The sequence below is a fragment of the Myotis yumanensis genome, unplaced genomic scaffold (genome assembly GCF_028538775.1).
Source record: "Myotis yumanensis isolate MYYU_CA2020_CCGP unplaced genomic scaffold, mMyoYum1.0.hap1 SCAF_8, whole genome shotgun sequence".
NCBI classification, from domain to species: Eukaryota; Metazoa; Chordata; class Mammalia; order Chiroptera; family Vespertilionidae; genus Myotis; species Myotis yumanensis.
This window is the reverse complement of record NW_027223759.1, coordinates 14,753,268-14,776,266: the sequence shown is the minus strand read 5'-3', so window position 1 is coordinate 14,776,266 and position 22,999 is coordinate 14,753,268. Positions and strand designations below refer to the sequence as shown.

General features: G+C 40.1%; 1 protein-coding gene across 10 annotated transcripts in view; it reads right to left on the bottom strand.

Annotated features, from left to right (window-relative positions):
• The window catches only part of PIKFYVE (phosphoinositide kinase, FYVE-type zinc finger containing), a 74,057-nt gene extending 51,384 nt beyond the window's left edge, over positions 1–22,673 (bottom strand). For 4 of the 10 annotated variants that reach the window (XM_070421994.1, XM_070422001.1, XM_070421998.1 and 1 more), the window contains exons 1-10: positions 22,523–22,667; positions 18,422–18,602; positions 16,362–16,514; positions 16,068–16,103; positions 12,536–12,654; positions 11,527–11,698; positions 9,287–9,494; positions 7,152–7,241; positions 4,274–4,412; positions 2,619–2,776 (exon numbers count right to left, since the gene is read on the bottom strand). In XM_070421994.1, coding sequence (XP_070278095.1) covers positions 2,619–2,776; positions 4,274–4,412; positions 7,152–7,241; positions 9,287–9,494; positions 11,527–11,698; positions 12,536–12,654; positions 16,068–16,103; positions 16,362–16,514; positions 18,422–18,593 — 1,247 coding nt within the window. In that variant the 5' untranslated portion in view covers positions 18,594–18,602; positions 22,523–22,667. Of the gene's footprint in view, positions 1–2,618; positions 2,777–4,273; positions 4,413–7,151; positions 7,242–9,286; positions 9,495–11,526; positions 11,699–12,535; positions 12,655–16,067; positions 16,104–16,361; positions 16,515–18,421; positions 18,603–22,522 lie in introns of all 10 variants that reach the window. The other 6 variants (XM_070422004.1, XM_070421999.1, XM_070421995.1 and 3 more) reach the window with 6 other exon arrangements.
• Positions 22,674–22,999: the final 326 nt, after the last annotated feature.

The following is a 22,999-nucleotide window of genomic DNA, read 5'->3' as shown; positions in this document are numbered from 1 at the left end:
GAAGAAAAGTGGCAAATCCAAGCAAGGAGAAAGCCAGGGAACATGTTACACTGAAAGGCAAGAGGACCAGTCTGTCTCTTTTTTACGAATGATTTGTGAGATTTTAACAAATCTCTCTAGGGCACTCCAGGTGTAGCTATGGACCCAATTCTCAGGACAGGGTGCAATGTCCAGATAAGAAAACAGTAGTAAGAGAAGCCACTGTGGTCTTGGTTACATTCCCATCCTGCTTAACTCAAGAGCTCTGTGTTTGGGGGATTAATGCACACTTCTGCTTTTAATCAATTAGGTGACTTGTGACCCCAATTGGTTCCTTGCATCTGTCCTCTACCAGTAAAAACCCAGAAGGGAGGAGGGCTGACCATTGGCATTCCACATACCAAATGCAGAAAACAAACCCTACTCAAAAAGAGCATTGCTCCCCTTATATCTACAACCACGTGTCCTCATTAAAGAAAATCCTATCTAATAACAGACAAACATGGTAATTGACCGTACCTTCGCTACGCTTCCCATTGGCTAATCAGGGCAATATGCAAATTAACTGCCAACAAAGATGGAGGTTAACCACCAACAAAGATGGTGGTTAATTTGCATACGTAGGTGCAATGCTGGGAGGGGAAAGGGGAAGGACGGATGAAGCCGCCTGCCGCTGACGGTGATCAGAAACCCAGGTGGCAGGCAAGAGATGGGTGGCAGGGCAAAGCCGCCTTTGCCCTGCCCCCCGGCCCGTGATCGGAGAACCAGGGCCACCTTTGCCCGCCCCCGGGCCAGTGATCGGAGAAGCTGGGCAGGGCAGGGAAGAAGTGGCCACCAGCAGCTGCCTCTTCCCTGCCCTCCCCGCCCCGCCCCCCGCCGTGATCGGTGATCGGAGAAGTACCTGTATTTTTTTTTTTCAAAGTACCTGTATTTTTAATAATTTCTTGACAAGGTAAAAGAATTTTACATTATGATCCAAGGGTGGTGGGGTGAGGAGAAGGAGCAGCAGAACAATCCAACAAACAAAAAGGGAAACAGAAATGCATGGTGGAAGGGATCTGAAGGGTGGGTAGGGGCATTGCCCAACTAAAATGCAATTGGTTTGTTAGTGAGTACTATTCATGGGAAGACAGCATCCTGACTCCTTCTCTATACAGTATATTGGGAGTAAAAATGATGCATCCAGGTAGAAATATGATTAGGGGTTGGAAGACAGACAGGGAAAGAAGAAGTCAGAAATAGACACTGAGAGAATCACTGGCTGGCTGGCTGCAAATACTGACTCTCCAGTAGTGATAGAATAAAAAATATCTCTGGAAGATTCAAGAGATAGGGGGCAACTCTTCTATGGTTTTGACTTGCAGATTTCCACATACTCATGTGTACACGCCTATGTTTGCATGCACACACATATACACATCACTGACTGCCCTCCCTGGAAGCACAGAAGAAGCCACCAGAAGAAGCCGCCGCCCACTTTTGGTCCAGGTGCCAGCACCTGCGGCCAGCTGCAGCCCAGGAGACGGACAAGCCACCTGCCCGAGGTCCCAGGCTGCAGCCACCCGGAGAAGCTGCCAGCCCTATGGTCCAGGGCGCCAGCGCTTGTGGCCAGGGAAATAGGTTCCCTCTTCTCCTACTGCAGTCATTACTTCAATATTTCCCTTCTGAATTTCTCTCCTGTGCTGCAACCCAACTCCACTTTTCATCGGAAGGATATGGAACAGAGAGAGCAGTGTTAAAAGCTTACATTTTTAAGCCAGTAAGGTTGGTACTTAAACATATAAATGGAAAACTAGAGTCCTTAAGGTAACAAAGGCTACAAAGGACAGGGACAGCGCATGACCTATTATATCCAGCAATCCATACGGGGACTGAAAACTTTGCAATTATGACAATTAGTGAAGATATGAATCAACTAAAATAGCTGACAGGGACAATTCTTCCATCTTTGAAAATACCTACATCAAATCTGTTTAAATAGATTTTCATCTGCATAATATAACACATTCTGACAAGACCACCACCACCACCAATGTGGTCAGTGTTGTGCCGATAAATGTTTAATAACTGAAGGACCCTCGCCCTCGAGTGCACAAATTTTTGTGCACCGGGCTACTAGTCTATAAAAGCCAAGTGACCGGAACGAGTCACTATGATGCGCACTGTGGCAGCCAACCAGCCTGATTGGGGCACCCATCGGCCCCACCCAACCTCCCGCAGCCCCCCACCCCAGCCGCCAGCCTGGCCTGATCAGCCCCCATCTGGGTGGGCCGGCCGGACCCCATTTGTGCATGAGTTCGTGCACAGGGCTTCTAGTTAATACATAAGTGTCAAAAAGGCTTTCTTTCTTTCCTTTTTTTTTTTTTTAAAAGGGGAGAATGATGATTTTTATTTTTTTAAATATATTTTATTGATTTTTTTACAGAGAGGAAGGGAGAGGGATAGAGAGTTAGAAACATCAAAGAGAGAGAAACATCAATCAGCTGCCTCCTGCACACTCCCTACTGGGGATGTGCCTGCAACCAAGGTACATGCCCTTGACCAGATTCGAACCTGGGACCTTTGAGTCCGCAGGCTGAAGCTCTATCCACTGAGCCAAACCGGTTAGGGCAAGGCTTTCTTTCTTAAGATAGCATTACCTTGTAGTGATGTGTCCATTTCGGATTAGCCAGTTGACTAGTTCCTTCCCCACGATGCAGTTCGGATGTGTTCGCAGCCAGTAGCGGTGATCCTGAAACTCCATTCCGCTGCTGTGATGGCATATCTTTTTCCACAGGTCCTTCAACTGAACACTGTCCTGAAGTCACATTATAAGCAAGTAATTACTCCTGAGTAGGATGTTGTATACCTTTTCAAATTCTTTCTTGTGATTTTTAGATTAAGAAGAAAAAACTCAATTCAGGTGTCTTTGTATAGCTAATTTACACGATTTAATAGAAATGCCACCTGCATGAGGCAAGCTTAAACTCAGCTCATCAAATTCCAAATAAAACTTTTTCTCCTGAAAACCTACTATCCCCCATCCCACCCCACCCAAAAAACAACTATGCCAAATGAGTGTTTTCAGTCAGTGGCACATATCAGTCTCCTAGTCAGTTAGTACAAAATGTCATACTCCTCTGAGGAGAGGGGCAAAGGAGGGGAATGAACAGTCGGTAACACTAACCCAGAGTGAATGTGTCTAGCAGCCTTCACCCGATTCCCACCACTCTCACCTACACCCAACTGCCAGGTGACTTTTCCTAAAGAAAGGCCTTCAATGGATGGCTCCTGTCTCAGAAAACCTTCCAATGTTGCTCAGTGCCTGCAGGTTCAAATCTAAACTTGTAAAGACTGAATTCTCCACCTTCCACCAGTGAAGTTATTAGCCCCAAATAACTTTCCATCCTCATTGTCCACAGACTGCAACTTAATCCCTCTCCCGACTAATAAATACTACTTCTACCTCAATCCATGAAAAACACCATGCTTATTCTCACTTCTATACCTTTCCTCACACTTTTAAATCAGGTTTGCTTTCCCCAGTCCGTTCCATCCTTCCAGGTCCAGTCCAAGCCTTTCAGTTTAAGTTCTTTCCTGACTCCCTCACTACTAATGAGCTTTCTTTTTTTATATAATTAAAATATTACTTCTTTTTTTTTATTGCTTAAAGTATGACAAAGAGTATTACATATGTCTCCTTTTTTTTCCCCCCGCCCTTGACAATCCCCCGGCCTCCCCTACCCCCTGTGTCTTATGTCCATTGGTTATGCTTACATAGTATTACTTCTTTTACTATTAAGGACCTACCCACTGATCTCCTATCTACCTTGTGAATTGCAAGCTTGAGGACAGAAGCCATTTCTTCCATTTCTTTGAGTCACTCTTACGATTGAACACAGTATTTTACACACAGATAAATTCAATAAACAACTGATTATTATCTCATATAAACATACAGTATTAAATGTCTGAAGGCATTCCATGTGCGTGAGAAACATGTTTTAAAGTTTAAATAGCAATCTGGGACCTAACTAAAAGTTAAGCTCTCTCATTATGTAGGCACCTGAATTCTGATCTTGCCAGATGAAAGGGGTCAAGAAAATATTAATGCAATATATGAGCATGGAATGCTTGACCAATTTCTCAGGTGATACTAATAAAAACTTTAGCTAATTATTTCCCTATGTAATTTATATGCTAACTAGCTATTTCATTTGTATGTTTCTTGAAAAAAAAAAAAAAAGAAAAATCAGAAAGGTAAACATTCTTTATGATCAAAACTAGCTATGGGCCAAAGATACTGGACGAGTACCAGAAGAATTTTGCGTTCATCCTCATTGGTTTCTGTCCTCACATATGTTCGGTTAGCCTGGGGACTGACAGATGTCTCATACGAAGGCACCATAGGAGAACCAGATCGATCCAGTGACAGGTTAGTAATGCTGGCTGATCTGGGAATAAAAACACAAAGTGAAACACAGTTATAAATTGTCATCAATAAATTCATTTTTAGATAAATGCTTATTTGCCAATGTTAAGGGTACTGGTAAAAGTAGCTCTGATGGCTATGTGTGATGTTATCATCGGGGAAAGCTGGGAGAAGAGCATCCAGAAACTCTCTGCACTATATTTCCAACTTCTATGCTAGTCTAAAATTATTACAAGACAAATTTAAAAGAGAGCCGCTATGGAAAGATTACAGGAAAACCATTATAGATGTAGTTCATACATCAGTAACATTTGACAGGAAATAGACAAAAACTCTTCTAACATAACTCTCTTGTTAAAATACTGAAAATTAGTATTTTTATTTAACTGAGAAATATAAAGAATCATAGTCTAAATGCAGAAGTAATCTTGCAGATCAGGAACAGGAAAACATGGCCCACAGGCCAAATAGTTTTTGCATAAAAACTATTTTTAAGTGAAATAAGAATATTTTTAGTTAACCATCTCTAATGTTCTGATGACATGGAACACTAACTTTGAACCACAACTAAGCAAAATGTTATCCCCCCAGAAAGAATTCCTTTCTTCTCATTAGTAGATCTATATTAAAAATATTGTCCTCAATTATTACATTTTGAATCAATAAAAAAATTAGTGGAAATGTGTTTCCTCTCTTTTTGTATGAGTACTTACATAATATCCTTAATTTTGCTTCTTGGTAAAGTTACCAAATAAATGACTTGTAAGTGGAGTATCAATAGCACTGAGCAAGCTTTTATAAAAAAATTTTAGCTAGAAATTTGGTTAGCTTTTACCTAGAAAAAAATGAAACCCAATTTTAGCTTCCATATAAAGAATAAAAAGCAGAAGCTTCTATGGTATAGTAGACACTATATACTCATTCAGTAGTGTCTACTGAATATGTATCTTCCCTCATTTAATCCTCACAGCACTCCATGGAGTAAATACTACTAGATTCATTCTACAGATTTAAAAAATGAAGAATCAGAGAGTAAGTAATTTATCTACAGCAACTCAGCTAATAACAGGCTGCCGTTCAAAACTAGGTCTCACTTGAACTAACATGAAGATAAAAATACTTTTAAAATAATATAAGCAAAATTTTTTAACCTTTTTTTTTTTTTTAAATCCTCACCTGAGGATATTTTTCCACTGATTTTTAGAGAGAGTGGAATCAAGGGGGGAGAAACAGAGAAAACATTAATGTGAGAGAAACACATTGAATGGTTGCCTCTCATATGGACCAGGACTTGGGGATTGAGCCTGCAACTGAGATATGTGCCCTTGACCGGAATCGAACTGGGGACCCTTCAGTCCTTGGGCTGAGGCTTCATCCACTGAGCCAAACTGGCTAGGGCTATAAGCAAGATTTTAAAAATAACCAGTTATTCATTTCTAATCTTTATTTTAGTGAAAAGTAGCCAGTCTTATTCAACTAATTAAAATCTCTTTTCCAATGTGTGCATTACCCATGCATTCTGCTTTTCTAACATTCTAACCATCCCTACACATATTCTGATATAGTCACAACAAGAATAACTTTGAAAATCAGTCAATTTTGTTGTGAATTATTCTAATAAGTAGCTTAGTGGTAAGAATGCTGACTAAAACTTTACTTAGAGGTAGTACTCACTGACTAATTTGCAACTTTCCTAAAGACTTACATCAATCTTAACGTTAATTCAAAACACATGGAGACATATAGTAAATTAGCACAGCTACCACTATGTACCAGTATTTCTGCACATGCCAACAGAAACACTGTAATTTGTCCCATCTTTTATAAAACTGTCTCAACTCCAAATCTCTCTGCGTTTCCCTTCCTGCTATATCAAAACTCCTATCTCCAATCCTCCTTCCAATCTCTCTTAAAGCCCAGAGGACCCACTGAAATTGCCAATCAAGGTCAGCATTGTTCAATCCAATGGGCATATTCCACTCCTCCTCTCACCAGGCATAGTAGCAGGATAAGCCCCTCCTTGAAAAACTGTCTTCACTTGGCTACTAAGATGACACACTTCCAGGGTTTCCTCACATCCTCACTGCTCTCTCCTTCTCAGGCTCCTTTTCTGGTTCCTCTTTACTTCCCCAACCCCAGTCTTTGGTCCTTATTTCCTCCCTTTGCACACTCACTCTTTTGATGATCTCCATCCTGGTTCAGTGCTTTAAATACCATCCACATGATGCCAACACCCAAGTTTGTATCTCCAGCTTGCAGCTCTCTCCTGAACTATTTGACATCTCACATGGATGTCTAGAAGGTATCTCAAATTCAGCATGTCTAAAACCAAACTGTTCCTCCAAGTCTTCCCCATCTCAATAAATGACAATTCCATCATCCCAACCACACTCAGGCCAAAAACCTGAGTCATCTTTTACCTCCAATTGTTTAGTAAGTCCTGTTAGCACTACAATCAAAGTATATCTAGAATATGACCAGCCACGCCCACTACTCCTGTTCTCTTGTCTGGATTACTGCACCAGTTAGAAGAGGAGGGTATTGGTTCCAAGATCTGAAGCCAGTGGAAAACAGGTAGAAATAAGTCACTCAGACAGTGAGAGCTGACTAGCAAAAAGGAAATGATAGTTTAATTCAGATTTTAGAGCTAAGAAAGTGTGTAGCAATCAACCCTGCCCATTTTTTTCTGTTTGTTCTTCTCATTACTCTGAGAAGAAGGAAAACCAGACACAGAATATAGCGTTTTTACTTGGCAGCTTACCTATTTCGAGCAGGAGATTTCCCAGCATCCTCTTGCACAGATACAAGTCTTGTTGAAAGAGAAGTATTTGAGGACTCTGGATGAATCAAACTATAAATTAAAAAGGAAAAACTTGAGATGATTTGGGACAGTAACAAACTAATCCAATTTCAATGAAATGCTTTAACACTGAAAAACAGATTGTTTTCCACTGTAATAATGAGATTATGGGCCATTTTTTGTTTCCTTCCTTTAATTAAAGTGGGAAGAGTATGGTTTTTATCATAAGTATATCAAATGCCAAAAGACTGATAATAGAATGTATATGGAATGCCATTAAAATAATAAATTGGTTGGATAGCTACTTAGAAAACTCCTTCTCACGTGAATAATACAATTCTGAAGTGACTTAGGGGGGAATTCCTAAGCTCAAATACTTTATTCTCAGTCGCCATGACCCACTGGAATAGCACTACAGAGCCAGACACACCCAGGTCCAAGTGCAGGCTCCACCTCCTACTAGCTGTGTGACCTTGGGTACACTGCGTCATCTCTCTGAACCTCAGCATCTACATCTGTCAAGAGGAGAAAGTAGTGTCTACTGCAGAGATATGATGACTAAAAAAGAGTGAACATTAACAATTAGCACAACACCTAAAATTATCCCACCTTTAACATCTATCCTACATCTCTCAGGATGCTTTCAAACCTGGTTTATTAAATTGCATTGCTAATTCTGGGCTCACACAACAGGGCCAGGTACAACTAAAAGACATTATAACTAAAGTAAGCAAGAACTAAAGAATTCCTATGTTTGTTTTATTAAATGTGAATCAATCTTAAAATGTATAAAGTACCTGAAACATATAAAGAATCATGATGGCCTAGCTGGTGTGACTCAGTGGCTGAGCATCAACCTATGAACCAGGAGGTCACAGTTTGATTCCCGGTCAGGGCACATGCCCGGGTTGCAGGTTCAATCCCCAGTGTGGGGCGTGCAGGAGGCAGCAAATCAATGATTCTCTCTCATCACTGATGTTTCTATTTCTCTCTCCCTCTCCCTTCCTCTCTGAAATCAACAAATGTTACTAGTAAATATATATGTATTAGAAAAAATCATGATGCCACCAACACCAATGCACCATTAAGCAATTTAAGAGAACGTTATCACTGACTTTCAAGTGCTTGTGTTTTCCTACCCAATGCCGTCCCCCTCCCTGCCTTCAGTGAAACTACCATTGTAAATTTTCTATTTATCAGTCTCTTCCTTTTCTTTAAGTTAACCATTGGTGGTATCCCTAGACAGTGTGCTTATTCTGTATATTCTTTAACATTATGTAAAAAGAATAATTACTGGATATAAATGTGACTTTCTTTTCTACTCTACATTATGTCCCTGAGATTCATATATATGGAATGTAGCTATAATTCATTCATTTTGACCACTGTTTAAATTCATTGGTTACATACTAATTCCTCACTCCCTTAAGGGGTAATAAATATAATAACCACTAATCAGAAAGATATTAGTTAAAACTCTAAGCTCTTTAACATGGCCACATTGGTATTATGGACACAAAAACACTTTAGCTGAAGAAGAAATCAGAAACTGATGAACTCTAGCATTCTAATTCAAACAATTCCAGATAACTTCCAAGAAAAAGTTGGTAACTTCCTCCACTACCAGGCAGTGTAGCATGTTTAGACAGATGGAAAAACATGAACTGTTCCCTAGGAGGAAGAATAATCTAATTTCATTTGAAATATTATGACTATAAATCTTATGAACACTCTCATAAGAAGACTACATTAGAAATTATTGACCTAAACTTCTACTGTCTATTCAACAAATATTATCTAGATCATACATAGGTCCCATACTGTTCTTGGTGTCAGGGACAAAACAGTGAATGAGTAAGATATAAAATCTCTCCTCTTGACATTTTAACTAGTCGTTATAATCACTGCCCATAAACATCCTCTGTGATCCTTCTGGAGACAAGCCAAACAAAAAGGATAAAATAGGAATATGCAGGAAACGATTCAAAGTGCGTTTGGTTAACAATTCAAAGAAGGTAAATGTTAACTAAAAGCACTCACAGGGCACAAGATTATCAGTATTTCTCAAATATAAAATTATATTTAAGTGACAGTACCTTTGCCAGGCAAAGTCATCCTCTAAAAATATGTTGCGACTGGCTTTTCTACTCCCAACAGGTGTTCGGGGCTCACCAGGATCAAGTACAGACAACGAAGAGGCAGAATCTGAAAGAGCACTCAAGTCTTCCCCAATGGAATTACTGTCCGTGGAGTGCGCATAACTTAAGGCTATTTTTCTACAGTATGTGCAAGCTCGGAGGTCCCCTAGAAAGGAAAAAGAAAAAAAATAAGTAAAAGATAACAACGTATTACTTAACAGATGTATTAGATCTTTGGGTCAATAGTTAATATAATAAAAGGGGAATGTCTTCAAGTAAGAACCAAAAAATATTTTTAACAAAGTAAAATAATTCTGTTAGCTCAGTTATATACTTTAAAAACCATATGATAAATTCATTCAAGTATACAAATTACCTCAAGTATTTATAACAAGTTAAAAAAAATCACTCTGTAATAGTAGATAGAAAACTCTGATTAAAAGTATTTTTCAAGGTTCAAAAAGTAAAATAAGGGACAGCAGGTTCAAGAAAAAAAATTTAAATAAAGCAAATAAACCAATACAAATGGAAACATGTATTTTCCACAAGCAAAAAGTAAGGAAGAAAAATATGATACCTGGGTCTCTATTGTGAAGCCCCAAAGAGTAGCCTCCACAAGGGGGCATTGTTTTAAAACAAATAATAGGAAATATGGGGAAGGGGGATTGTTAAGAAAATTCTTATAGTGAAAGTTAGAATGGAAATAAAATATTCTTGGGAGGACAAACAAGTAGGTTATTTAATACTTTTAAATATTGTAATTTTATTTAGGGTACAGTTCTGCCCAAATGTAAGTTTTCATTTCTACTGTTTTTCTGTAACAACTATTTGTGTTATTCTATATTTTAGTACACTAAAAAAGGAGATAAGATAATTAAACTTTACAAGTAACATGTTATTTAACAATGCAACCTTAAATTTTTTAGCATCAACATTAGAAAAGTGCTACGATAGAACAGAAAGATTTCTTAGTCAACTTTTACTTTATTACCAAGTATAATTTATTTGTTTTATATTTTCATTTTAAGACTACTAATATAGTACTGTTTTATTAAATTATGCATGTATTTTAAGCAAAATTAACATTTTGCTTAGTTTGTAATATTTTGTTATGACCGTCCTAGAAAACTAACACACAAACCATATTAAGACGACAGGATTTTATCCTGAGGGAAATAGGATTTCTGAAAGGGTTTTAGGCCGGGAATACCCTGACATGATCAAATTAGCATTTAACTTAATTTAATTAAGAATACCAGCTAGAGCCCTAACAGGTTTGGCTCAGTGGATAGAGCATTGGCCTGCAGACTGAAGGGTCCCAGGTTCAATTCCGGTCAAGGGCATGTACCTTGGTTGCGGGCACATCCCCAGTAGGGGGTGTGCAGGAGGCAGCTGATAGATGTTTCTTTCTCATTGATGTTTCTAACTCTCTATCCCTCTCCCTTCCTCTCTGTAAAAAAATCAATAAAATATATTTTTTTTTAAAAAAAGAATACCTGCTAGAGTACGGAAAGTGAATTACAGGTAGAAAAAACTAATGGTAAAAAAATCTTTTTAAAGGCTATAGCCATAATCTGAATGAAAGATAATTCAGGTCTAAAACTCTGTAACAGTTTAGGTGAAAAAAGAAGTAAATAAAGCCAAAAGGAAAATCTGCATGATAATGAAAATAACATGAGATGCTTAGAGTGTTTTCATTTGGGTACCGTCTGCCCACTTTCCACTTTCAAAAATCACTGTATAAATCCACACACCATTGTTTAGTTTTTTTCTGCTTCAACAAATAATTAAAATTCCTACATTGCTAAAACTTATGAAAGAATGAGAGATGCAATTTACTAAAGCACAGTCATATACTCAAAGAAAATCTGTATTTTATAAAATGAAAACTCTCATAGTAATATAAATTCCTAAGTAACCTACTCTAACCACCTTGGGTAATAAATGTTAATGCCCCTAGGGTTTTCTGATAGCATCTACGATATCCTGTCTGTTACTCTACTTATTTATAAACATCCCCATCTACTATGTTATTCAACTATGAAGCCTTTAAAAGCAAAGCTGTGTCCTCTGACCTCTGTGTTTTCCATGGCTCACACATTAAGCCCAAAATAAAAATTAGCTTAATATCAGTCTGTATTATAACTATTTTATACTTATGTTTAAAAACTGTAAGACTGTCAATAAAATGCATTTACCTGTATAGCCCATAAATTTTCCCGGGATTTCTTGATTACAGCAACGACTGCAGAATATCTGCCCACACAGTCGGCAATGGTGTCTGCGCCTAAAGGTTGTAAACTTCTCACTGCAGTCATAGCACTCCTTACATTGGCTATCTGGCATCCAGTATTGCTTCAGGTCACTATCCTGTAACAAAATATGTGAAGGCTTCTTGAAAATACTGATGAAGATTCAATAGCAAATGCAATGCTAACCAAAGTTTTATACAGCTTCTTTTGCAGAAACTGAAAAGCTACTCCTAGAATTCATATGGAAATGGAAAGAGCCAAACTCACCATGACAATCTTAAACAAAACTGAAGGACTTACATGACCAACCATCATGTAAAGCTACAATAATTTTAGAGTATTAGTTCAAGAATAGAAAAAAATGAAGCTATGGAGCAGAAAAGAGAGCCTAGCACATCCTTACACACATATCTATGGACTTGACAAGATTTATAATGCATTCAGTGAAGGATGGTCTTTTCAAACATGATGCTGGGTCCCACTGGACAGCAATGAGGAAAAGAACGGAGCTTGACCCCTAAACTTCACACAAATAATAAAGCTTTTTATTGTGTTTTGAACAGAACACAAAAGAACATCTAACTATAAAGAGGGGAAAGTGATCAATTAAAATTAAGTACTAACTGCTGAAACCGGTTTGGCTCAGTGGATAGAGCGTCGGCCTGCGGACTGAAAGGTCCCAGGTTCGATTCCGGTCAAGGGCATGTACCTTGGTTGCGGGCACATTCCCAGTGGGAGATGTGCAGGAGGCAGTGATGGATGTTTCTCTCTCATCGATGTTTCTAACCATCTCTCTCCCTTCCTCTCTGTAAAAAATCAATAAAATATATTAAAAAAAAAAAAAAATTAAGTACTAACTGAACTTGATTTCAAGGACATTATGCCATTTTCAGTGAGTATGGTATGAACCCATATAAAGGCTTAATAAGTATCTTCTAAAGCCCTTGGACTGTACCTGGCTTTTTCCCTCCATGATTTCCTTGAGGCGTTTTAATACTGTACTGAGGCTTCGAAGCTGAACGGCTGTACGAGGGTCATGACCTCCAAAGGTAGGTTCTGCTTTCCTTCTTGTTTCTGAGTCAGATTAACCAAAAAAATAAAAAGAACCTTGTAAATAGTTTTCAGTATCTATGCAAAACAAGGTATATATGTGATGCACAGTGCCTCATATTATCTATAATAATAAAAGTATAATATGCTAATTAGACCAAACGTCCTTCCAGACGACCTTCTGGATGAATCCGGGGCTTCAAAGGAAGCCAGGTCCCAGGTGCCAGAGGGAAGCCGTTGTCAGCAGCCGGAGGAAGGAAGGCCTACTCTTGCACGAATTTCATGCATCGGGCCTCTAGTTAGTATATACTTATGTTCTCACAGCCAGTGATATGGACTGAGTTAAAACTAGTCTTTATAAAGAAAGGTAAGAGGCGTTCAAAGTGTTTCTTTCAACGGTGTCTTTATATTACCATATAAAACACTACTTCACAAGCAAGTAAGGCTACCTAAGATAAGCACTGTCTGAGACCACTGGTGGTTTTGAGGCCTGGGATGGGAGACTTGCTTACATGGCCCAAAATTCATGAGTGATTTCTTGGGCCCTTTGATCCCAAGCCATAGTAAACACCAGCTAGAAATTTAGAAGCAGAAAAAGCAATCCCAGCGAGTTAACCTAGTTTAGTCTCTATAGTTAAACAGCAACAGCCCAGCCAGCACAGCTCAGTGGTTGAACCTGGAGGTCAGGGTTCGATTCCTGGTCAGGGCTCGATCCCCAGTGGGTGTGTGTGCAAGAAGCAGTCGATCAATGATTCTCTCTCATCATTGATGTTTCTATCTCTCTTTCCCTCTCCCTTCCTCTCTGAAATCAATAAAAATATTTTTAAAATTATTTAAAAACAACAACACAGCAACAGGATTGAGCAGTTCAGTTCAGTCTGCAGACCACGTATCCAAAGTCTCACAGCAGATGCTCAGAACGGAACTGAACAGCCCAATCCCAAAGAGGCTGACAGACTTGAGAACATCCAGGATGGTCATTTACCCACAGGCTTCCCTTCACCAGTGTCCAAGCAGATGAAAACTGCCAAAGAATCGCTAGAATTCGATGCCACCCATTCTGCTACCTCCCTGCCCCTACAGCTCCACAGTGGAGGGCACCACTTACACTTAAAATAGCACTACTAGAGCCAGGCCTATCAATAACCACAGTCCAAATTCCAGTTTTGTGGCCAGGATGGGTGTGCCTGCCAAAGCTGTCATATCATTCCTTTTTATTTAGAGCAAGATCACTACTGACGTTTCCACCTAGTCCTGGCTCTGGCAGCTATAAAACCTAAGGATGAAATGGAGGTGGCTTGACAAAAGGAATGAACATGCCTATTAATTTAAACTTATTAACCTAATAATCTTAACAAAGTAAGATGGAAAATACCCATGCTACATCTTTCTTTAACTTACTTATTTGCTTGATTTGTTTTAGGTGTGCTTTGAGTTAGTAGGAAAAAAAGGATTACAATAAATGAAAGGTCCATATATAAATCCAAATTGACGAAGGATTTTCCTAGATAATTTAAATACAGAAATAATTAGCTAAACCTATGTTAGAAAACTTTCTTTCTATAAATAATAATGTCCTAATTTCAGCAGATACCTATGTTGTTACTACAATAAAAATGTATGAGTCTGAACCTGGGCTGGGTAGCTCAGTTGATCAGAGTACCGCCCCGATATGCTAAGGTTGCAGGTTCAACTCTCAGTCAGGGCACATACAAGAATCAACCAATGAATGCAGAAATGGGTGGAACAGCAAACCAATGTTTCTCTCTCTCTCTCTCTCTAAATCAATCAATACATTTTTTTTAAAAAGGATTCTGGGGGGGAAGTATGAGTATTAGAATGATCACTTTTTTTTAGTATCACAATATAAAGCAACTCTCCATGATTTATTAGTTGAAAAAGAGACAGATGAAGCTGTTAGAATCGTAACGGTTATGCTCTCATGCACAGGCAACAAACAATTAATTGTGAAGCCCCTTGCATTTAGCCAGTTAGGAGTGTGAGAGAGTACTAAAAGCATCAGCCACTAGGAAAGGAACAGCAGGTCTGTTCCTGAAACCAAAAGAATCAGAGCTCCCAGATGAAGATGAAAGAGCCCTGAGGGAAACACTGGTCTAGCACTCTGCCATTAGGTAAACAACCTCAGCTGCACCTCTTGTAAAGCCAATATTAGAAAATTAAATGGTTTTCCCTTGGTCATAGAGCTAGTATATTGTGGAACGACAGCCTTGTAACAGGGAAAGGAATTTGGTTGGTCAGACAGTCCCGGGTTTCTGAGCCTCTAGCACAGCGGTTGCCAACAGGTGGTCCTCGGACCAGAAAGGTTAGCGACCACAGGTAGGGTAGAATAAAAGAATCAAGTGCACCTGGTACAAAACAATAAGAAAAGGTGGGGACTGCAGCAAACCAGACATTACAGGCTCCACCTGCTGATACTTAAATTCAAGTTTATCAAAACACCAAAGCAAGATTTGGTAGGCTGTCAGTTTCTAACCCTAAACGATGAGATTCTAGTCCGACTTCTCAATTTTACAAAAGAAGATGTCCTATGCTTAATTCAGCACAGGCTTTAGTCCAAAGTGCTACCTCAACAAGAACAGGCGTGCTGCCACAGTCAGCTTCAAGAGCTAAGGAGAGTTTACTGAGGTTAGAGGTTAAAGAGGGGATAGTCTCTTCCCTTCCATTCCTTGAGGTAAAAGGAGAGCTCCATTCTCCCTCTCCCCCTTCCCACCTTCTGATTCTTCCTCCCAGATGCTGCCGTAACCCCGGCTGAGGCTCTCTGGCCTGGGAAATATGCGGGGTGATGCAGCCAGCTCTGTTCCAGTCCTCAGAGAGCAACTCTTCTGCTTGGTTTCTCCTCCTTCTGTCCCACCTGAAGGTTCTAAACCAAGTCTCAATTAGCAATAAAACATCCTCCTGACAGCCACCATTACCTGCACCTGCCTATCTTTCACTCGAGGATCTCATGGAGGAGGCTGGCAGACAAGACGAGGATCTGACGTTCAAAGGCACTTGATTTCCAATGCTGCACCCCTTACCTTCTATTATGCTACCTCTCACTGCCTTTCTTCTGTCACCTTGAGCTGGGCAAACCACTTCACTGAGTTTAATAATCCAACAAAAATAAAGCATAAAACAACTCACTTTATCGATAGCCTCTCAATTCAGGCACTGATTCCCAGCCTATACTCATCAGAAAAGCATGAAAATGAATGAGATGACTATGGAGTAGACCAGGATGGACAACATACAGGCAAGAGGAGCTCAGCTTACCCAGCCACACTGACAGTTTGCACCCCAACAAGGACAGAAGGCCAAGAGCCCGTGGCAGCCCATTAATGGAGTGGGTAGAGTTCTGCAGCCAGAGGCATGCACATCACATTACACGAGCCATCCCACGAACAGATGCAGAGTTCATTCACAAAGCGGAAACTAACCTGTGTTCTCCTGGGGATGTGGCAAACTGTTCTCTGCTGAAACCCAAGCAAGTAATTAATCAAAAAACAGTCAAGAGGTTTCTGCCCAGCCTAAATTAAAGTTTAATAAAATGTTTAAGAAATTTCTTTAGGTATATACAAATTCTTTCACTATCTAGGCAACAGTTTCATTAATTCTGAAGCGTACCTGACCATTGCAAACTGCAGAAAAGTTAAGACAAAAGCAACCTGGGAAACAATGACTGTGGAAGAATCTAAAGCACAGAGAAGAATGAAGTGAGAACACTGTCTTACCTAACACTGTTGAAGATCGCCGCTGGAGTTGCTCATTAAGCTGTTTTTTATAAGATGTAGGTGACCTCACAGACTGTGCTCTTGAAGGGAGCTGAGGGCTGGTCCAACTTCCACTTAGAGACTGCTGCTCACCCTGGCCCCCTTCGGCTCTCTCTGTAGCAAAGGAAAGCTTGGCATTATTTTGAAAAACGAGGGAGTTCAGCAGAGAGAAGGAAATAGCTGAAGTCTTTCAGGAAGGAATGTATATATGTATTACATGCATAATTAAAAAGTAGGATTTTTTTAAAAATCCAAAGAAGTGGCCAAATTACAGGCCAATATTCATATCCCAGGTATATGTGATCTTCAGTTTGTTTCAGTTTTCATTAGAAATATCTTGAACATATTAAAGAAAATAGAATCCAAGCTTCACACAAAGGCATAGATTTTTGAAAGGGTCTGTTTTGTTTCTGGGATAAATCAGATCCCTTGTGCTATTAAAACAGTACCCAGTGGATAGTAGGTGATCAATAAACATTTGCTAAATAAAAAAATTATCTTATGATGACTAAATATAATGTGGTCTCCTGACAGGACATTAGGTAAAAACTAAAGACATATGAGTAAAATACATACTTTAATTAATAATATATCAATAGTTGTTCATTTATTAATTTTAATAATGTATCATACTAACGTAAGATGTTAATAAAAGAAACTGGATGTGGGGTATATGAGAACTCTCTGTACTATTTTCTCAATTTTTCTGTAAATCTAAAACTATTCTAAACAATAGCTTATTTTTCTAAACTGTCTAGAACAGTGGTTCTCAACCTTCCTAATGCCGCAACCCTTTAATACAGTTCCTCAGGTTGTGGTGACCCCCAATTTCATTGTTACAAATTGAACATAATTAAAGCGTAGTGATTAATCATAAAAACAATGTGTACTTATATATGTGTTTTCCGATGGTCTTAGGCGACCCCTGTGAAAGGGTCGTTCGACCCCCAAAGGGGTCGCGACCCACAGGTTGAGAACTGCTGGTCTAGAAAATGGGCTAGGCCCTAGCCAATTTGGCTGTGGATAGAGCATCGGCCTGCAGACTGAAGGGTCCCTGGTTGATTCTGGTCAAGGGCATGTACCTTGGTTGCAGGCTCTCCTCCCTGGCACAGTCCAGTCCTGCCGGTCCCGTCAGGCCACGTGCAGGAGGCAACCAATCGATGTGTTTCTTTCACATCGATGTTTCTCTCAGTCTTTCACTCTCTTCCACTCTCTCTAACAGATAAATGGAAAAGTATCCATTTATCTGTTAGAGAGGATTAACAATAAATAAATAAATCTGTAGGAGGTTTTAAAAAAATTAAAAATGGGCTAGCATTTTTTACAGAGCTTTAAACATGACTACTAATAAAAGTCAGTTAATACTATTAAAATTTCTACTTAAACTATTAACCCCCCAAATTCCTTACAACAAAAGGGTTTATTTCTTAATCCACTTCAAATAATATAGCCAAATATAAAGCAAAAAATGTAGGCCATGTTTTCTTAACTTTTCTTTCAGGTAAAAAATATATAAAAAGAGTTCACTTTGAAAGTATCTTTTAATTTGATAGCATTACATTTTTACCTTACCTAATGGGTTTAGGTCAACAACAGGCCTTACGATAGTTTCCATTTTTGAAAAAAAAAAAAAATAACTTTTTTTCCCATGTGCTGATTCTTTTAGATTCATTGCTTTAATTAAAAATGTTTTGGCTATTAATCCCTAAAAGAACAAAGTTCATTCTGTGAACTTAAGAAGTTGAAACATAAATTTTTAAAAAAGTGTGTGTGGGGCGGGGGAGACACACTTTAAAAAGGGACCTTCTTTTAACATTTATTCAGATATTCATTTGCCAATAAATAGTAATATTACAGTGAAAATTCTAGCTTTCTCTCAGGCAGTAAATCTGTGACCTATGATTAAAGCTCTCTCCTTGTTAATAATTTACCCTCTTGCAAAGACACAAGATGAAACCTGAACAAGAGAATTTCAGAGAATCAAAATTGTAGGTTCTCTAATCTTTAAGAATAAGTCTTACCTTTGTTAAATCGAAAGAGATTTACAAAAGAACTATACGCTGATTTAAAAGGAGGTTCGTCCTGATCAGGAGTCAAAGGTTTAAAGTGTGTGAGATGCGAGGGACTAGTTGGAGATCGAGGCAGGTCATTGGCAGAGTCCAACGTTGGGGAAGTCTTATCATCTGTGGCCATTTCATGAGTCTAAAAAAATGAAAGAAAGAAGCACAAGATATAAGGTTCCTCAAGAAGCCCAAGCGTTAATTACAGACAGCATCCCTAAATAACTGAAAATTCAGACTATGAAAACCAAAGAGTAAATAAATCACATAGCTTAGCACAAACTACAAATTAAGGCGTGAAAACTCGATGCTCTATCTAGATTCTAGATCATAAATAAGTCTCACTCACCTAAAATCATGATTATATAGCCAATCTAATGTCAACATTGCTATTCAAATTACAGAAATTATCGAAAGTATTTAAAAATTAGAAGCAGGGCATAAGTGTGAACAGGTAAAAAGAAATAAAATGCATTTTTATATAGTTTATCTTTTTCATCTTTAAGTTTTTTGGAGAGATATTTGATAGCTTTTTTTTATGTTAGGGGAGGAAACCAGTTTTACACAGCATATAAATTCCTAAAAGTGTTATTTGACTCACTTCAAATTTTTCTTTTAAAAAACTATAAAGGGTAACTATTTCCAAGAAAATGAAATAGTCATCCCATAACGACACTTTAAAAAACCTCAGTCCTAGATGGTTTGCCTCAGTGGACAGAGAGTCGGCCTGCGGACTAAAGGGTCCCATCAAGGGCACATGCCCAGGTTGTGGGCTCAATCCCCAGTAGGGGGGGTGTGCAGGAGGCAGCCAATCAATGATTCTCTTTCATCATTGCTGTTTCTCCTGCTCCCTCTCCCTTCCTCTCTGAAATCAATAAAAATGTATTTTAAAAGAAAACAACTCAAAAATTACCCCAAGCTATGCCTCCACACCTTGGGACTAACCACATCAACAAGCTGTTCCCCATCATTTTCCTCCCAGGCACTAACCAAAATTCCTAGTCAAACCAAAGCAGTACTAGTGAATGAAGGTAACCACATCACCAGATGGAAGTTACAGAAAAGCACTGCTGTCTATTTCCTGCCATATTGATTAATACTTCACATAAAAGGGAAGAACCATGAACTATGCATAACTCTAGTCATTAAAGTGCTATAGTTTTGTCATCTAATTTAAACTTTACAAAGAGGACATTATACTCTTACAAAATGTTTTCACTTTCAAAATCATATTTACCATCTCATTTAGTTGTTACAAAAATCCTGAAAGGTGCACAGAACTGGCCTTATTACTGTATTTTACCTTTGAGGGAACTGATGTACACTGAGCCTAAAACAACTTTCTTGAGAGTCACACAACTAGTCAGTGGGAGAGCTGAAACTAAAGCCCAGGTTTCAGCCAGAGTACTTCTTTAGAGCAAAATGGCTTGGGTAGCGCCACACAGACTTCCAAATCCAGCCATTCTGAATTCTAATCACTCAAGATGTTGCCTGATTAATAATTTACTTAACAAATTAAACAAAACAGAATTGAAACCACTGACTTGAACGGAATTTTGGCAGTAAATGTTTACTGAAATGGAGGGAGGGGAAAAGGAAAGGAGGAAGAGGAAGGAGCAGAGGGAGAAGAGGAGGGAGAGAAGAGGGGGGAGGAGAGAGGGAAGGGAACCTCTTTATCATCATCTTCTACTGGGGAGCCCAGTCAGCAATCCTCCTCAAGTGTCGTGACAATCCATATTTTCCCATAAAGGATTAGTAAATAAGCTGGAGACTGATCAAATGTAAATTTCAAAAAACAGGGGGGTGGAAGTACTTGAAAAGAAAGAATAATGTAATGGCAATAAGCCTCAGGCCTCGAAGTCAGTCTACAAGCATTCTACTTTGACAAAAGTACCATCAGAAGCAGTTAGCAATCTGCCCAGAGTCCTAGCATTAGTTTTAAGAGTCATCCACTCTTTAGTTAGCTATAGAGGTGTGAGGATAAAAATTACCATGAAAACACTCATCAAATGTAGTATGTGAAATATAAATACAACCACATAGAGTTAATTTAAAAATCACATAATGCCAACAGGATTCTGGGGGGAAAAAAACACACCTACCTTACAACTCTTATTCTCTGGTAGCTTAACAACTGTCTCTGAAATAAACTAGGACTCTTCCCTGGCTGATCGGTAATTAAAAGTATTAACCTTATTCATCCATGTATCACCAGTACTTGCTTTGCCTCTTCTCATTGGAAGGCTGCTATTGATTATTTGCAGACCCACTTCACACTCTCTTGTTGCGTAAGCCAGCCTGAAGGCTAATCAGGTATTAAAATGTAGAAAATAAACCCAATCTGCCAGCCAATATCAAAATTTCTGCACATAAAAAAGATCCAAATATCAGTCGTCATTTCTAAGTATTTTTTAAATTTTTAAAAAATTGATTAGAGAGAGAGAGAGAGAGAGAGAGAGAGATTTGTTGTTCCACTTATTTATGCTTTCATTGGTTGATTCTTGTATGTGCCCTGACTAGGGATGGAATCCGAAACCTTGGCGTATCCGGACAATGCTCTAACCAACTGAGCAATCCGGCCAGGGCTTCTAAGTAGTTTTTTCAAAACATATCTAATAATGTAAGACAGCTGAATATCAGAAATGTTAGTCTTCATTAACAAAGATTTTTTGTTGTTGTTCAACTTTTGATCGCCAGGCCAACAGAAACACTAAAGGAAAACCACAACGTGATCCCTATTACTCATCCCAAAAAGAAAAGGGGGAGGATTCAGGAAAGTAGTCTGGCTCTACAGAAGAGACTTAACCTGCTCAATCTTTGCCACAAACCCAAGTGCGAGAAACCAAGAAAATATGTTTTTCTAAGAATCCTGATGGAGTGGGAATTTTTGGAGTGGCAGAAAACGAGATTCAAGTAAGTCAGAAATAAGATGTAAATAAATCAGAAATAAGACAGTGCAATGTACCAAGCAACTACCTGTACCGTCCACAGCGTACTAATTTTACAACAGAGGATGCACTGAATCAATATATGATCATTCAACATATACAGACACCAGATACATAACTTGATTTACACAGAATCCCAGCATTTCTCCTATTTCTGGAATGTCTTAAGAACAGTCTCTCTATTAGACAAAAGAATCTTAATTCCTTAAAAATGCCTATCACATCCCAGTCTCACCCTCTTGCTGGGAACAACTCCTAGTTGGGAAATCAAGACTCCTCGTCTTAGACCAATGGTTCTCAACCTGTGGGTCGCAACCCCTTTGGGGGTCGAACGACCCTTTCACAGGGGTCGCCTAAGACCATCGGAAAACACATATGTAATTACATATTGTTTTTGTGATTAATCACTATGCTTTAATTATGTTCAATTTGTAACAATGAAAATACATCCTGCATATCAGATATTTACATGACGATTCATAACAGTAGCAACATTACAGTTATGAAGTAGCAACGAAAATAATTTTATGGTTGGGGGTCACCACAACATGAGGAACTGTATTAAAGGGTCGCGGCATTAGGAAGGTTGAGAACCACTGTCTTAGACTGTGAAGCACGGCAGAGACGGAACAGCCTCGGAGAGCGAGGCGAGCACTGAAGGAGGCGTCCACACCTGTGAACCCCCTGCTGCTGTCCTTTCTGCAGCCCAGGAACTTTCTTTCCGAGTCCAGGGGACCCCCCCCTAACACACAAATCCAGAGCGCATCCACCCGCGGGAGGAGGAACTGGGCTGCGCACCTCCAAACAGGCTCAGTTAGGGACGCAGGACGCGGGAACTTCCCGTTTCCAAGGAAACCTCTTCCAGAACAGCCCCACCCGGCTCCCCTCCATCCTCACATAACCCGGGGCAGCCCGGCAATCAGAGGAGCCGGCTACCAGCGGGCACGGGTCCTCGGCCCGCCCCTGCCCAGCCGCGGGCGCAGCCCGGCCTCCAGCCGCGGTCGGGGAACCCCAGCTCTCGCCTTCCCCTCCGCTCGGACCCCAGAGCGCCCCAAACCGACCTTCTTCCCCATTCCCAGCCCCAGCAGGCGGCGCGCCAGACGCCCGCCCTTACCTGCGCCTCCCGCCTGGGCCGCCGAGCCCTCCACCCAGCGGCGCTTCACCCTGTTCGGGCGCAGGAAGCCGGCTTCGGGGCGCAGGGCCGCTCTACTCCGGCCGCGGGCCGTTGCGGCAGGAAGCAGAGCTGCCTGCATGATTGATGCGGGCACTCGTTTCCCCCCGAAGCCCCGCCCCCTGTCTCCCCTCCCCTCCAATCCGCAGCTGCCCCGGCCGCCGGCTCCGCCCTCTCCTCCGGGTCGTCGCGACGCTGGGATCAGCTGTTCAGGCGGAGGGAGTCCAGCCCAGATGGAGTCGTTCCGGACAGTTTGGCGAGGTTCGGGCGGCCTCCGCCTTCCTGAAAGCGGCCCGGGCGACTGCGCACGTGAGCGTCAGGCGCGCCCGGTCACCAGTTGGGTGCGGGCTGCACGGCGGGTGTCGTTTGTGTGCGATGATGCGGGCGCTAGTAACACGTACCTGCGCTCGGTGCTCTCGC